Below are 16,535 nucleotides of genomic sequence, written 5' to 3' on the forward strand. Positions count from 1 at the left end.
TATATTCAGCAAATAAAAAGTAATTGTGCTTTAAAAGGTTCGGATGTGTGTTCTAGAGGGCGTGTTGGCTTATTTTATGAAAATACTGCTAAGACTGAAAAGCAATATCAGGTTCTGTAAATATTATGATATTACTCAATGCACTGTACATTAAATTAAATAAATATATTAATAAAAACTGCAATGCAATCTCAACGCTGCAGAAGAAACACTGCAATGCTAACATGCTCAATACCAGATGTGAAGGATTAGTGCCCAGAGTAGAGCCAAGGCAGCTGCAGCACAGAGTCAGCTGAGTCAGGAGATAAGCACTGTTTAGCCTATCAAGGGCATGGACAGTAGTGTACGTATATAAGCGTGTCCTCATGTGTGCGTAAGGCTGAGGTCACTCAGATAAGAGCATGAGAGTGTGTTTACCTTCAGGCCCTGCCAGGGCAGACTGCCTCGCAGAAAGTACATGAACATGTGTCCAAGCGCTTCTAGGTCATCTCTCCTGCTTTGCTCTGTGGGTGAAGAAAAAAAAACAAACAAACAAAAAATTATTCTTTTAGCTTTACAAACAATAGACAAACTTGGTCTTATGTGTCCCAGGAGTTTGCTTAACCTTCCTATCTGAGTTTAGTTCCAAAAAAGTACTGGAACCAGCTTATTAAGATCATCATAAGTATCTGAATAGAATGTATTTAAAGGGCCCATAATCACATAAAATCAAATTTCTGTGAAATAAATGATTTGACAATTACAGACCGTAGCCCATCTGATTTTCTGCATAATGGTCAGGACGCCCAGAAGACCACCACAGAGCAGGTTTTATTTGGGTGGTGGGTCATTTTCAGCACTGCTGTGACTGGTTAGAGTCTGCTGCGCTTGTATGTGTGCGAAAGTGGATCAGACAGGGCAGTGGTGCTGGAGTTTTTAAACACTGTGTCCACTCACTGTCCATTCTATTAGACACTCCTACCTTGTCAGTCCACCTTGTAGATGTAAAGTCAGAGACGATAGCTCATCTGCTGCTGCACAGTTTGTGTTGGTCATCCTCTAGTCCTTCATCAGTGGTCACAGGACGCTGCCCACAGGACGCTGTTGGCTGGATATTTTAGGTTCTCAGTCTAGCAGTGACACTGAGGTGTTTAAAAACTCCAGCAGCACTGCTGTGTCTGATCCACTCAGACCAGCACAACACACACTAACAGACCACCATCACATCAGTGTCACTGCAGTGCTGCTAAGGACCCACCACCCAAATAATACCTGCTCTGTGGTGGTCCAGACCATTGAAGAACAAGGCAAAGGGGGGCTAAAAAGTGTGTAGAGAAACAGATGGACTACAGACTAGAATTATAGAACCACAAATTGCACCTATATGGTAAATGAAGCTGATGCAATGGACAGAGGGTGTAGCTACAAGGAGGTGTACTTAATGAAATGACCAGTGTGTCAGTCTTAAAGGCCTAGTAACAAACACTGGGTTGTCTACTGGGATGCTTGTCAAATCAACAATATCCATTTGCATCGTCCTACTGTCCAGCCTTAATGTGCATAAATATGTGGCACCATTGCAGGATCCCAGGAGGGTAGGAACATAGAGGCTTTAGATAAAACAGAGAAAGGTCAGGTGAGAGAGGTCCTCACCTTTGCCCAGGTGAGTGTTGATGCTCATGTAGCGGGCCGTGCCAGTCAGGCTTTTGTGTTCCCGGTACGGGATGTGTTTTTTGGTCTCTGGGTCGATGTACTCTTTGGCAAGCCCGAAGTCAATAATGTGAATGGTGTGCTGCCTCTTACTGCCCGGCCGGCCCACCAGGAAGTTCTCCGGCTTGACGTCTCGATAGATCAAGCTCCTGGTGTGAACGTACTCCATCCGTGTTATCTGGGCAACAGGAAAAACAAGAGGATAAGATCTTAGAATATGCCACAACAATGTCTCTCCCAATCATCAACCCATTTAAAATACTTAGATCAGTCCTCTTTAACACCAGTTACGGTGGATCTCAGTTAAGCTCCAGTCCTCCTTGCTTCAACAAACCTGAGCGCACTCAACAACAGTTTGATAACTGGCAGGGGAGTTGAATCTTTCCCAAGCACTTCTGTGACCGAACCATTCATAAAATTCTTAGAAGAGTGTAAAAGCTGTGGCAACCTGAGACTGTGCAGAACACCGATTTAGGTCTTTGACTATTTATTTACTGCAGCCTTAGTGAGACACAACAATGGGGTGTATACAAAGACTGGGGGAATACTACTCTAAACAGCGTCTGAAATTCAATATAATGGATTGCTTTCATGTGACGTCAAAATTAACTGAGCAAAGCACCAGTTTGATTTTGGAGGACAAACAATAGAAACCAAAACAACCATTCTGAACAAAGTTTACAGAGAAAAGAGTAAAATATGGAGAATTCCTGTGCTTGTTTTAACTTTGGAAGCCTTTCAAATAAAGGAGCTCAGTTTTCTTCGTTTACCTGCTGTGAAGAAGAATGCAAACAAATTCACAAGAACTACATGCTTTCATGATAGTTTCAATGTGGTAACAGCCCCCAAAATTGTCCCCAAACGCACTTGTGATTCAACCAGTCACAAAATTCTTACTCAAGCCAGGATTTTTAACTCGTCTTAAAGTACACTAAATCATTTAAACCATTAAATAATACGGTGCAATTATTATTTTATAACCCCTAATTAGGAGCGCAGATTTATAAATATGCACAATGAATATGCACAATTATGCAAACTGTAAATTTCCTGTTGCCCCCAATTTCTAAACCCCTTCTCACCACGCTGTGCTTTTTACTTTTGGTAAATGGCAAATACAGCCTTCTATAGTTGAACAGTTGCCGCATAGCAGAAACAGACTCCCAATATAACATTAATAATCAGAAAATATACTAGCAAGATTTTCAATTTATCACCCACAAAATGTTAAACCACACACTGAACAACAATGGCAGCACAGTTGACTTTGCTACCAGTAGCTTAGCAGGCTATTAATACTACAGAGCAGGTCTTTCTGCCTAACCAACTCCAGTCAATCTACTTCACTCATTCAGTTTGAGTCTTTATCCTCTAAGCTTGTGGATATTATGTGGTGTGAGAATTTGTTTTACTCTGCTCACAATGCTAATGTTAGCCTCTGGTGCTACTGTGGTAGTGGGACAAGAGTAGCTTAGACACCAGCTCCATACACAAAAACACAGCTTCTCTCCCTCAGATTTAAGTCTATATCCTCTAAACTCGTGTGATGAGGGTCATTCTACAGAAACGTCCACTGTTCTATCTATCCCATAGGTGTCACTGGTGTTACTGATCCTCATTGGTGTTACACATAAGAAAGGTAACATCAGAGACATTTTAATGAACAATACATTTTACAAAATGGCAGCTACAGAGCATCAAACCACATGTCAATCATGGAATCTACACTAAAATGTGTCATTTAATCCAATTATATTTTATTTTTTCACAATTACCTAAGAATAAAGTAGGTCACACCAGTGACTTCAACTAATGGCTTCATGTGAAAAGAGCTAAATGAGAAACTTTCTGATGACTGAAAAGACACAGTGGACTCACCATGTGCTTTTCTTCATAGATCCTCAGAAAATAGGTAAAAGGAAGTCAAGTGACGTCATCAGTGTGTTTTTTATTTCAAAATAAGAGATTTTTTGTTACATGGTAACACCAGTGACATGACTCCTGGGGACCACAACGTTCATTATATATTTTATATATATTTATTTAGTATTTGGTTTTTTTTTGTCATTTAAATCATATATTTCATAGTCATGTATAGATTACTGTAGTTAAAAACTGCAAAAAAACGTGTTTACTTCAAAATATGGCCTCAGCCTTCACACATGACTGAGGACAAGCTCTTCTGTGGTGCTTGGAATTCTATATGATTGATTTAAAACTCATTAACCCAAAAACCAATATTGCTAAATTGATGGCTCAAAAAGGTGTAATTGTTAAAATAATGTATTTTTTATTTTAAAATATACATAAATTGTAACCCTAACATGTTTTTCAAGTGTAATATATCTGTAAACACTAGGGACACAAAAATGGACATCTCTGTAGAATGACCCATGAAGCATCAGAGAGAGAACTGGACCTGTAATGTGGTGTGTGAACCCGTTTTAGCTTGTTCACTAAGCTTATAGTTAGCTTACAGTTCTAACAAGGAGAGTATAAACAAGTAAAGGTAGCTTAGATAACGGCTCCACACACAAAAATATATGTTTGCTCCCTCAGATTTGAGTGTTTATTATCTAAAGAGCTTCAGCGTGCTGGTAAGAACCTGTGCTGTGATGAATGAGGCTGCAGCTTGCTAAGCTACTATTTTATTTGATGTGTTGCTGTAGTGAGAACAAACAAAAGCTAAAATCTAAAGTTTCCCCACTGTGCTACATCTTCTGTGTCCCAACTTGCATACTAGCACGCTAAATAGTATGTAGGAAGCAATGCAGTACTATTAGAAGTGCACTCATTAGTGTAGAAGGTGTGTTTGGGCCGCAGCCCTAGACCAGCCAGTGAGACGTGTTTAAAGGTTTAGCAGCTCTGGTGGCTGATTATAGCTCTGCTCTGCCACTCATTACCTGCTCACTGAACATTTCCAAGCGAAAATCTAAGGTACTTCCTATTTAAGAATGGATTTACTGAATTAAACAGGATATCTACAATTTTTTCTCTGACATGATCTTGGCTTCTTATTCACCAGCTTCTTTTTTGAAATCCATTCTACATATAAGGTGCTTCAACATAACTGCTGCTCCATTTAAGGTGGAAGAGAAAATTCAATTAAGATGCTGGTAAATAAGAAACCTACTCCAGCTTAACTGAGCTTATTTTTTAAGAGCTTTGGCAGTTTTGGTAGTTTGTATTAGTTTTTGTAACATCCCATTCACTGGAATGCTCTGAATTTGAGAGGTGTGCAGGTTACATGGACTCTGTCCACCAGTCCAGCTAATCTTCTCCTCTCTGATTTTCTGGAGAAGTGCACACATGTCTTCATGCCTTTTCTGGTCAATCTGGCCTACATTACTTGGTCTTCATCCACCTGCAGGGTTTTAGCAACAGTGACAAGATACAAGGTATAGCACCTGTACAGTATTATGTGTTATCTGACATGACAACCCTAAAGAAGAATTATACTGTGCAAATGAGTTCTTGTCAAAATGCGTACGTTTGTGTATCATTTGTATGATTTATTTACAAATCTTTGTATGTTTTATGGTGTGAGAAGTTCAGACATTGTTTCTTTTTGTCCTGCAATCAACTATCATCATCTTCATCTCAGCTAGATAACCCAACAACATGTAGTGACTCTAAACTCATTAGATTGAAAGAGATTTCTGCAAACGTTTCATAGAGCTTGTTCAGCCAGGCAACACTTGCAACAAAAGAATGCACTTGTGGGCAGAGCATGAATAGGTCAACTCCTCTTCCTAACAGAAGCATGACTCACCAGCTGTATGGCTATCATGAGGACGGTCTTGAGGGAGAAGGCGCGGTCGCAGAGGTCAAACAGGTCTTCCAGACTGGGGCCCAGCAGCTCCAGAACCATGGCATTGTATTTCCCGCATGGCCCAAAGTAAAAGACCTGAGGAATTCCCTCTGTAGGAAACAAACAAAACATAACTGTACCTTACATTCCCTTTATACTAACATAGCGCTTATAGGCAAGTCTCGAGTACTCAGCAGCAATCTTGGTAATGACTGCAGGCAGTTATTTACAGGAATAAAAGATCAGGCTTTGGTACTTGAATGGGGAGAGATCTAAAAACCTGAAACTGAAAGCCAGGCCGTTTCAAAAAGCGAACTTGAAATCACTTAAAATGGTACAGAATACAAAATAATAATAAAAAAAATGTGCAACATGTACACATATACATACTTCCACAACAACAGGGCATTTTCCTAGTATCATCTGAGCCAAAAACATTTTACAACACAACACTGTCTCTTTTTTAGAGCCTTTTTTTTCAGCCAGATGAGGATCAGGACATCCAGGCTACAAAGGAGCTTCTTCCCACAAGCCATCGCTCTCTTGACCAGTTAAAATATTACACATTAAAATATTCCAGCTTCTAAACTGCACTTCTAAAATACTGGTATATAGTATCAAACTCAACTCCATCCTCTGAAACTACCATCTCAGACCAGTGTCTATTCTAGCATCTTGCTTACCTGCCATATTACCCCACTTACCTGACTGTTACCTCATTGATCCCTTTCTTTGCCACTATACACCCTTTAGACCCATACTTTGCACAATGTAAAGGTTACAGGTATGACTGTGTGTGTGTGTGTATGAGTGAGCGATGGTAGGAATGCATGTTTATTTTATTTTTTTGTACTGTATTTTATTTTATTTTTTTCTATTCTATTTTATTTTATATTTATTTTATTTTATTCACTACATGTAAATGTCTGTCTGATACTGTGCACTGTGAGCTCCTGTAACCAAAACCAAATTCCTTGTATGCGTAAGCATACCTGGCCAATAAAACTTGATTCTGATTCTAAACAATTGCACTTTTTATGATGAATGGGCTGAAATGTATTGAATATGACAGAGCATAAAAACAGTCAGTCATTCATATGACTGATATTGACGCTCTAAATGCTGGGAAGCTCCACCTCCCCTGTGCAAGAATATTTATGTTATTTAAGACTGTCAGTCTAGTTTGTTTAAGAAGTGTTTAGAGAACTGAATCATATTTCAGAAATGCCAAATCGATAAGGAAATGATTCTAAATCTAGATATTGGCAGTAACAACAACAAATAAACAATACTGGCATCGGACCAGCGGTTAAATTTGATCTGAAACTGATAGAACTGTGCATAAATAGCTGCATTTCATTCATTTTACTGCACTGATAACCCTACAGAAATTAATCTCTGTAATACAGGTAGATTTATTTCAAATTTCTACAGTTTATAGACGTTTATGTATCAGCAACAGCAGTGTTAACATGTACATGAGAAATATATCCCGTATGTCTCCTTAAATCTAGTCAATAAATGTAATACTTCTCATTATGAGCCTGTTATATAACTATTAGTATTATTTGAAGACATTTTACTCATTTTCAGAAGAAAATACTAGAAGAAATACTGCTTGAGAAGCAAACTTTCATCAGTCAAGATGACAATAAAAAGGTTGAATAGTTGTATAACACTCTTACAAACAGACAAACAAACAATCTCATAATTAGAAATATTAGATATATTGACTAGATTTAAATTGGTTTCACTAGCAAATATGTCCTCACTTGTCTATACGTGCAGTGTGAAGTAGACAGGTACCAAAAAATATCTAAATGAATAAAATAAAAAATATCAATACTGGCGCAGGAAACAAATATTTCTCAACTCCACTCAACCCCAGCATCACTCTCCATCACCAGATGAAGTCTTTGTCATATCGTTCCTCATCTCCGCTGCCAGAGAGCAGGGAGAGGGAGAGGGAGCGAGAGAGAGAGCGCGAGAGAGAGAGCGCAAGAGAGAGAGCGAGAGAAAGAGAGCGAGAGAAAGAGAGCGAGAGACCTGTGGCAGTCACACACAGCTCAGCTCTGCTCTGCGGGGGATTATGAAGGGATTTACCTGATCAGCCCCGTGTCATTCCCACGGGGAGGAGGCGAACGCACACGCATGCACATACGCGCACACACACCTGCCTGCACTTTAACCTACTGCGTTCGCTCAGTAACAACGCCGATGACGGACTTGCCCACGGCAACAGCAACCAGGAAACTGACTCATCAAAACCTGTAACAGCACACGGACTCAGGAAGAAATAACAGCCTCGCTGAAGCATCTCATCACTTCCTTTTACAAACAGCATGAGCAGAACTGGGACCACTCATCAGTTCATGAATACTTATGAATACTTATCAATAGCAGCCATAAAACCCAACAAGTGGAATTTATCATTGTTTCTTCCATCTTTATACGTGCGTCCGCACCCCGATCCACAATCTGAAACTCCAATCTTGGTTTTACATAAACAACAGTGAGCTGCGGTGTGAGCTCATTTCAACACAAGGAGCTTGAAAGGTTCTTCAAATGTAATGACGCGTCTGAATCGTCCAGGCTGCTGTCTTTTCTGCAGCTGTTTATGGATGTAAAAATATTTATGGCTTTGAACTTTGATGTTGGTGAAGTACGAGTGCGAGTATCTTTGATGACAAAGAAAACAAACAAATAGACACTTGACCAAATCAAGCCTCATCTTTCACTCGAAGCCCAGATCAAATTGAAGCTCTTATTTTGGAGGTATAATGAGAAGAACTAGTTCACTGAAAAAGGTGATTCTTGGAACCGTTGAAGGTAAAAGACGATGACCAGCTACAGATGAATGAATACAATCAGAGGAATCATGAAGAAGCCATTAGGAGACCTAAAGACCCAAGCAGAAGACAGGATATTCTGGAGAAACAGTATCCATATGGTCTATTTAATGATATCAAGTCAGTTTAAACACATTTCTCATTCTTAATTTTAGTTTAATGTTTTGCTGTTGCAACAACTCTTCACTGATGACGACAAAGGACAACACAACCTTTTTTAACACAATGAAAACTTCCCTTAAAGTCTGACATCCTGTTGATAATAAACAAAACACTCTGAACGGAACTCCTGGAGAACTGGATCCTTTTGAGTTGTAATAGCGACAAAGCTATACATTTTTTAGCCAAAGCTACCAAAGACCCAAAAGCACAAGGGTTTACTTTATCAATGCTAATAAATATTGGCACAATACTGCTTTTCCTTTTGGGCACCGATGCTGAAACCTTCACTGTCAACGTATAACAAAGCACAGTGTAAGTCAGCACTAATTCAGGACAGATTTGTTATAGGATTGGATCACATTAATGCTTCAACTATCATATATTTTCATTTTCAAATACTCTATGAATATTATCCCAACGAACTGAATATTCTACAAGAAAGAAAGCTCAAAAGGTGCTTCATTTCAATGATTAACCTAAAAGGGCCCATATTAAGGGGAAAAAAATGTCCTCGCATTCTTTGTAGCACGTAAACATTGATATAGTGACAAAACAAATTCTATCCATTCAAGTTCAAGTATGGAAATTAAGCTGTAAAAAAACAGTCCATTTAAAAATCAGTGTTTCTGTGCAGTCATGAAAACAAAACTGCTTTATCAGCCTACAGTGGTTTAGCTCCGCTCATGTCAAAGTTTTAAGGAGTGTCTCAGCCCAGGCATTAAGCAACCAATAAGAACAAGGCTCATTTACATGTCAGTCTGCAACCTGCTTGATTCTAAAGCATAATGACGGGCTGGAAAACGGTCATGTAAAAATAAATTCTGTTTTTGATACATAAACCCACGTTATCAGTGAACCTCTGAGGAAAATGTAAATATTACAAAGTAATGGAAAAACATCTCTAATAAACAACTACTGTCATAGCAAGTAGCACAAAATGCTGCCCTGGAGGATTCTGCCCAATCTGGCAATCCTGACCAGGTCGCTGAGACTGTTTGTGTTAGTGATGGGTGGAGCAGGAGAGCAGAGGAAAAAGCATATTTAACTACAGCGTCTTAAACTGAAAACAACTTTTTGGTCATTTCTTGTGAGCGAGTTTCAGATTCTGTATAGCCACTTCTTTAGGGTCACTTAAAAATCACTTTATACCCACAAACATGAGCTTAACTGTATTAGTCTTAACTAAGTTTCTTTCTGCTGTGGACAGATGGCTCGCTAGCCAGCATGTGCTCATTGATTGTTGGATATAAATAGTGGAGAGCAAGCTAGCTAGCAAGAACAGCATCAGGACGGAAACAGACATTATCACTCTAATAGAGGCAGTACATAAAGGCTCCAGGTAAAAATAATCCAGCAAGCGTTAAGACTACAAAGCTGTAGTCACCTTCTAATTCTGTAGCTTCTTGTTCGATTTTTTCCTGTTCCACCTGAAAGTTCAGCAGTTATTATAAAGCCTCAGGCACCAGAATGTAACTACTGCACTGTTTAAGGTGGAACAGGAAGAAGCCAGCAAATGTCCTTATTAGAAAATGTTACCAGCATTAAAAGAATGAGGATTTTGATAGCCTGAATCGTCTCATCAGAGAGCAAGAAGAAACATTAGGCTGAATCTGTACTGAATTAACATTAAACACACAATAAAACACTGAGTTACTACACTGCACTAATGACACATGCACGCTCGGTAGGACTGCTCAATTGCAGTCATATCTCTTTGTGGTTTGTCAGCCTTCTTCATAGCAGCCAGAAGATTATTAAAAAGAGATAACACCTTTCAGTCTGGTCATGTTGAGCTGTGTAGCCTGAGTGTAGGTCAGATTGTAGGGCTAAGTTACCGTACTGACAAAGCGTGCTGGTTTGCATGGGTTTTTAAGGAGGCTGCCAGTCTGATGACATCAGTTCAGTGCGCAGTAGCATTAGCTTACATGCAGCCATGTTCATATTTTGACTCTAACAAAGGACCCAGTGATATTAGAGAGAAAAAGGTTTATAGGACAAAACGTATCAGATGTGACACAGGCAATTTTCAAAAACTGCTTTCAAAAATTTCTTTTAGACCTGGATGCGTCCTTATATGGGCATATGACCACTGCGTCAACTACAGAATGACAATTTACCTTCATAAACAAAATCCCACTGGACTGACGAACTGAAGTGCATGCTTTTATAAAAATGGGTGAAGGTACAAATTACTTGAGATGCTTTTCCATTTTCAATTATTTTAATTAAATCACCCAGCCGTGGTAGCAGCCCTAGATCACATTCGTTCTTTTTATCCCTTCCAGCATTTTCTGCTAATACTGGCCTGATACAGATATCAGATTGATGCCATCTCTAATTATGTGCTGTTGTTAGCTGTGTAGGTCTTCCTGTGGTGCAGCACAGTGTTTGAGCAGTTTCAGCATAACAGACTACTTTTTGATGCTTCTCTTAAGTGAAGTGCTTCTATTAAATAGAGCTCACTTCAAAGCTTAATAGCTTTTAAGGAAGAAATATATCGGTATGGCAAAGTAAAGAGGTGTGAAGATCTATTTGAGACACTTAAGTTCAGTACTGCTAGTGCTCAAACTAGAAAACTGCAATTCCTGAAGGAAACGCAGAATGGTTGCGCAGCGGTTACTATGATATCCCAGGTAGTTGCTAAGGTGTTGCTAGGCAGTTGCTATGCCATTGCTGAATTGCTGCTAGGCAGTTGCCATGGTGCATGGGATGTGTTTTCAGTTGTCTGTGGGGAGTTGGCAAGTGTTAGCTACACGTTGTTGAAAACGAAAAGGATTTTATGTGATGAACGAGGGATGAAAAAAAACGAAACATAGAGGAGTTCAGGTTAGTATGGCTGTGGATTAGATCTTGGGGACGTGCCCTGAGTGAGTGCATGTAGTTTGGTGGCTTCCGGTAAAAAAGAAAATTAGTGTTGGGGCGAAAATGAATGGGACTCTACAGGAGGAATGAGGGATGAGAAAACGACACACAGAGGAGTGGCTGTGGATAGAAGCTTGTGGATCTGCCCTGAGTGAGTACATGCATTTTGGTGGCTGTTAGGCAAAGGAAATAATAGGGCTTGGGAGGTGGTGAAAATGAACAGAACTCTATGGAAGGAACGAGGGATGAAAAAACCACTGCAAATTCCAGCCTGAATACTTCGATAGATCACAGAATAAAATCTGGCCAGACAATCTGAACAGTAATTTTGTAGGCTGTAGCTGTTTCCTTTTTGGAGAGCACCAACCCACACTTGCTGCCTGCCATATTTAAAAATAATTAAAAAAAAACAAACAAACAAACAAACAAAAAACACAACTTGCCTCACTGCTTCACTCTAGAGCTCCACACCAATGGACACAGAGATAGAGAGAGACAGAGGAAGAAGAAGGAGAGAGAGGCAGAAATATCAAGTTACAAAGCGAGAGGCAGAAAGAGGCAGAGACAGGCAGACAGAAACAGAGAGACTGAGATAGGGAGATTGAGAGAGTTAGACAGGCAGAGATAGACAGATAGAGATAAACAGATAAAAACGAGGGGTCCCCTCAGGTTAACCACTGTCGGCCACGCGGCTCATGCTGCAGAGGATTTTCTTGATCGCGCCGCTCATAACTCTCAAGATCTCATAACTTTGCAAACGTCAGGGATTGAGAAAGCAACCCACTAAAATCTGCCGCCCACCTACAGCACAGAGACGCTGTGTGTGCAGAGTTTCCAACCAGCAACCCCACCCCATACAAAACCACAAGTGCCCACAAGCCCTTGATCGGGAGAACTAAACAACCATTAAACATTTAAATGTAGCCTATTTCCACTGTACCACAGAGCTGATAGCTGTGTAGAGAATGAAACCTTGTTCAGAAGACTGTAAAGAAAGGACTCTCGCTTTAAATAATTGAGGCTGGGGCATAAAAACTGTATGACTGTTCAAAGAGCAAAAGAAGGCAGGGATCCTATAAAGTACTATAAAGAGACTGTGGTCAGGGAGAGATTCCCCAAGGACACTGTAACTGCACTAGAGTCAGTGGTCATGTAACTTGTTCAGCTTGACAAACAACAGTGTTAACTATTTGAAGAGAATTTTTTTTTTTAATCTTGAAGGGGAATTCCACCATTTTTTTCAAAACGTCTGTGTAATTCAGTGGTTGAGATGTAAGCAAAGTCATTCAGAGTGGCTTGATTTGAAATGGGTCACTGGAGAGGAACAAACCAACTCAGATTTCTTTACGGTGGTGGTGATAGCAACCAGGTGTCAATGTCAACAACACAAATATAGCCATTTTATCTAGTATCCAAAACCACCAGCCAGTGAACCTATATGTTTTGTCATATATATATATATAGTAGTAAATTTGAATACAAGTTTTCTTTTGGGACTACTTTACCTTACAACACCACCCTGCATGTCACTCTACCATTAAAAGGATTTAAAAAAGAAAATACTTTCTTTAGTCCAAAATTTTCTCAGAACTATCGTAAAACAGCGTCTCAGACAACAGGCAGTGTATTCATAACCATTTCATGTAATAACTCTGTGAGGGAGCTTTTAGAGAGGGGGTTTTTTCTTCTTCAGGTGGTGTGCATGCAAATCTTTTCCTCTTTTTCTTCACTCTTCTAGCTCTCTGACTGGTTCTTGCTTGAATCACTCACTGAGTAAATCTCTGACCTGCTCACACTGCTGTACCTGGAACGTTTTGAGCCGTAAATGTCAGATGTTTGATAACACTGAACCACCGATCGCTTCAGAGTTTGATCGGAGGGCTAAAGATTCACTCATTTCTCTTCTCACACTACCTGATCATCCACACCACACCATTTCGCCAAGTACGTTCCACATACAAGGAATTTGTCTTGGTGAGTGAACACGTGTATGACATGTAACAGACCAGACAGCACAGAGACTAACAACGACTTGATAAGTATTAAAGTAAGGGAAAAGTAAAATAAAATACAATAAATGAGAGTATAGAATAAGGAATAATAATAAAAACAGGAACAGGAAAAGGAGTTCAGGGGATGTGTGTGTGTATATCTGTACATATGCGGATATGATTGCCTATATGTATGCAGGTCAGATAGACATACACGATAAAATATACTATACAAAACTACTATATACAGAATAATACAAAGATATGCAAAATATTGCAGAGGATGCACAATAGATGACATTAACAAATAAAAACAAACACAAAACATGCAAAGCTTTCATCAAGGCTGCCATCAGCAGCGCCATCTTGCCATGAAAAAGAAAGACGATAATTTTTTTTATTTATATAGCAACTTTTTCATATCCTAGGTTGCAAAATGCGCAAAAACAACTACTTACTCGCCCCACCTCGAAGGCCTCAGCATTCTTAATTTATTTGTATTACTTTCACAGTCCTCAGTTACCTGGCTCAAGTGCAGAAAGACGGAACTTAAGGACAGGCATTACAGTCAAATCGGATATTTTAAATTTGTAAATTATAAAAACACTAACTTTAAATACTGACTTAAGATCAAAACAGTAAACAAGACAAGCTTTTATGTATCCTTTCCCCCCATTTCAAAACACCCAAGAGCTCTTTGGTGAATTCTAAGCCCTCTTCCTCAGGAGGCGCTCCGGTGACGTGCCACCGGGGGTGGGTATCTGGCGCTCAAGACATTAGGGCTGAGTGTTCGGGGATGTTTTCTGAACCTACATTGCTCGGTATCCTAGAGCGACCTTGGCCTGTGCTCTTCCTGTTGGATCAGTGTCGACCAGGGGAGAATTAATGCTCTGTAGATTAGCTCTGCTCGAGCTCCTCATTAAAGAGAGCAGAGCTGGTTTGGTTCCAAATCCACAACCCCCCACCCCACCCTACCTGTTAGCCACCTCCATGACCCTCAGCTCTAACCACAGCCGAGGCTGAGTTTATGCTGCACTTACATTAAGGCAGAGAAAGTTTCCTTTTATTTCCCATTGATTTTGATAGAGACTGGCAGCAGTCGGGCATAGAGGAGTGTTGGAGTGGCAATCAAACAAGGCAGAGTGATAAAGATTTTCTTGACTTTATCCAAATACAAAGTGAATTTAACTAATAACGTTGTTGAAAAGTGATGCGGTGCATTTTGTCATAGGCCTCTGAGGTTGTGCATCATTTTGTAGTTGCTGTCATGCCCAGAGAAGGAACTCCAGGTCTAACTTGGTTTTGTTTGCGAGAAAATAACATTTTTGCAAACTGTGGTCAACAAATATGTTCCAAAGCTAATATGTTTTGTTCAGTGTATATTTTTCCCTTGAATGTCACTGAATCTTCCGTCGTTAAAGGGCCCATATTTTGAAAAAACAAATTTTCTTCACTTTTTTTAAATGAAAGTGCTTGTTGCATATGAACACCACTAAACGTTTTAAAGCATACCGGTCACTCAACAGTCCACATACAAAAAAAACTAAGCTGCAAAAACTGCCCATTCCTGAACTCACTATTTTTGTGACGTCATGAAAGCCTGAGAAGAATAAAAGATGTTTATCAAGCTGATGTTCTTTATTTTGCCTACGAGGTAATAGATTCAGTGACAAATGATAGCCCTGCGATGGACTGGCGACCTGTCCAGGGTGTATCCTGCCTTCCGCCCAATGACAGCTGGGATAGGCTCCAGCACCCCACCGCGACCCAGAAGGATAAGCGGGTAAGATGATGTATGTATATGTATGTATGTATAGGTAATAGATGCTCGCCTACTAGGTTCTGCACTGTAGAAAAAGCCCCATTACAACCAAATCATAACAAACTGAAAACAACAGGCTTCCCCTTCCCAAGGCATCTGCTTCTGAGGCACGCTCCTCAGGAGGAGCTCTAGTGACGTGCCTTTGAGGTGGATATTCGATAATGGCAGCCTGGCTAAGAGGAGCTGTGTCTATAAATACTGCAGGACAGCCCTGCACTCTCGCTCGCTCTTAATGCTCGGAGAGCTGCTGCTCTGGCACCAGAGAGCTGGCAGTCTCCTTCAGCCTCGCTCGCCCTGTCAATGAGATCGCTGCGCTGTAGGGTGGGCCTGTTCTGACTGGGGGCTGAGAGTGTGTGTGTGTGGGGTGTGTGTGTTTATTTTCAGTCATTATCAGGGCACAAATCCTTTCTGTAGGAAAACTAAGAAACACAGGACGAACCTACAGAATCAGAGGTATCCTGATTTTAGTAAGCATTTTTACAAAAGTTACATGATTCATGTTTTTAAATCAGAAAGAATAATTCAGTCAATGAGATGTAAACAAAGTCAGATTTGGTGGACTGTAGGGGAAATTTAAAATGGACACTCTACAGTGGTGGTGATGGGAACCAGAGGTCATGAGGTCTACAGCACAAATACAGCCACTTGATTTACTATCCAAAACAACCAGCCAACTTGTGTTCTTTTTTTTACAAGTAACACTGATGGTTAAATTAAAAAGAATGTTTTCTTTGGCGGGCTGTTTTGCTTTACAACACCTTGCATGTACCTCTCTGCCATAAATGGATTTGGAAAAAATGGGGGAAAAAAAAGGTCAAAATTATGGTCAAAAAACAAATATGATCACAAAATAATGTCTCAGGCATTAGGCAGCATATTCATAACCGTTTTAAGTACTAACTTCATGCTTGAGCCTTTTAGAGGCTTTAGAGACAACTTCACAGACATCTGGTTCCTGTCACCAGCACTGTGAACAATACTGACTCCAAGAAATTTAGGAATAAATTTGGTGGAAGATTATAGCGATTATTCGGCTTTTAATTTTGGGATTTAGATATTTTTTGGCTAAATGTAAGCTAATCAATAAAGGCGAACTGTAAAACACTGTAATGTTCGGGGTTCTTGAGAGAAACTTAGACAACTCTGGGTTAGGGTTCATAACTCTCAGTCTAGCTTTAGTTTAATTTGCTAAAAACAGCACCAAACTGCAGCCTCTCCAGCGCTAACAGCTAAACACCCAGCCCTCTGCTCTTTCCCACAAAAGACAACACTCAACCTGTATTCAGGCTCAACATAAGTACTTGTGTGAATGAACCTAAAATAGCCCTGCATAAACATTTCTTCTCTTT

General features: G+C 40.0%; 1 protein-coding gene across 1 annotated transcript in view; it reads right to left on the reverse strand.

Annotated features, from left to right (window-relative positions):
• Nucleotides 1-16,535, reverse strand: part of csnk1g2b (casein kinase 1, gamma 2b) — a 64,596-nt gene that overhangs the window by 12,837 nt on the left and 35,224 nt on the right. Inside the window, exons 4-6 of the mRNA XM_036579520.1 lie at nt 5,462-5,610; nt 1,633-1,867; nt 418-503 (exon numbers count right to left, since the gene is read on the reverse strand). Of these exons, the coding sequence (XP_036435413.1) occupies nt 418-503; nt 1,633-1,867; nt 5,462-5,610 (470 nt within the window). The remainder of the gene's footprint in view (nt 1-417; nt 504-1,632; nt 1,868-5,461; nt 5,611-16,535) is intronic.

Source organism: Colossoma macropomum, unplaced genomic scaffold (assembly GCF_904425465.1).
Source record: "Colossoma macropomum unplaced genomic scaffold, Colossoma_macropomum, whole genome shotgun sequence".
Lineage (NCBI taxonomy): Eukaryota > Metazoa > Chordata > Actinopteri > Characiformes > Serrasalmidae > Colossoma > Colossoma macropomum.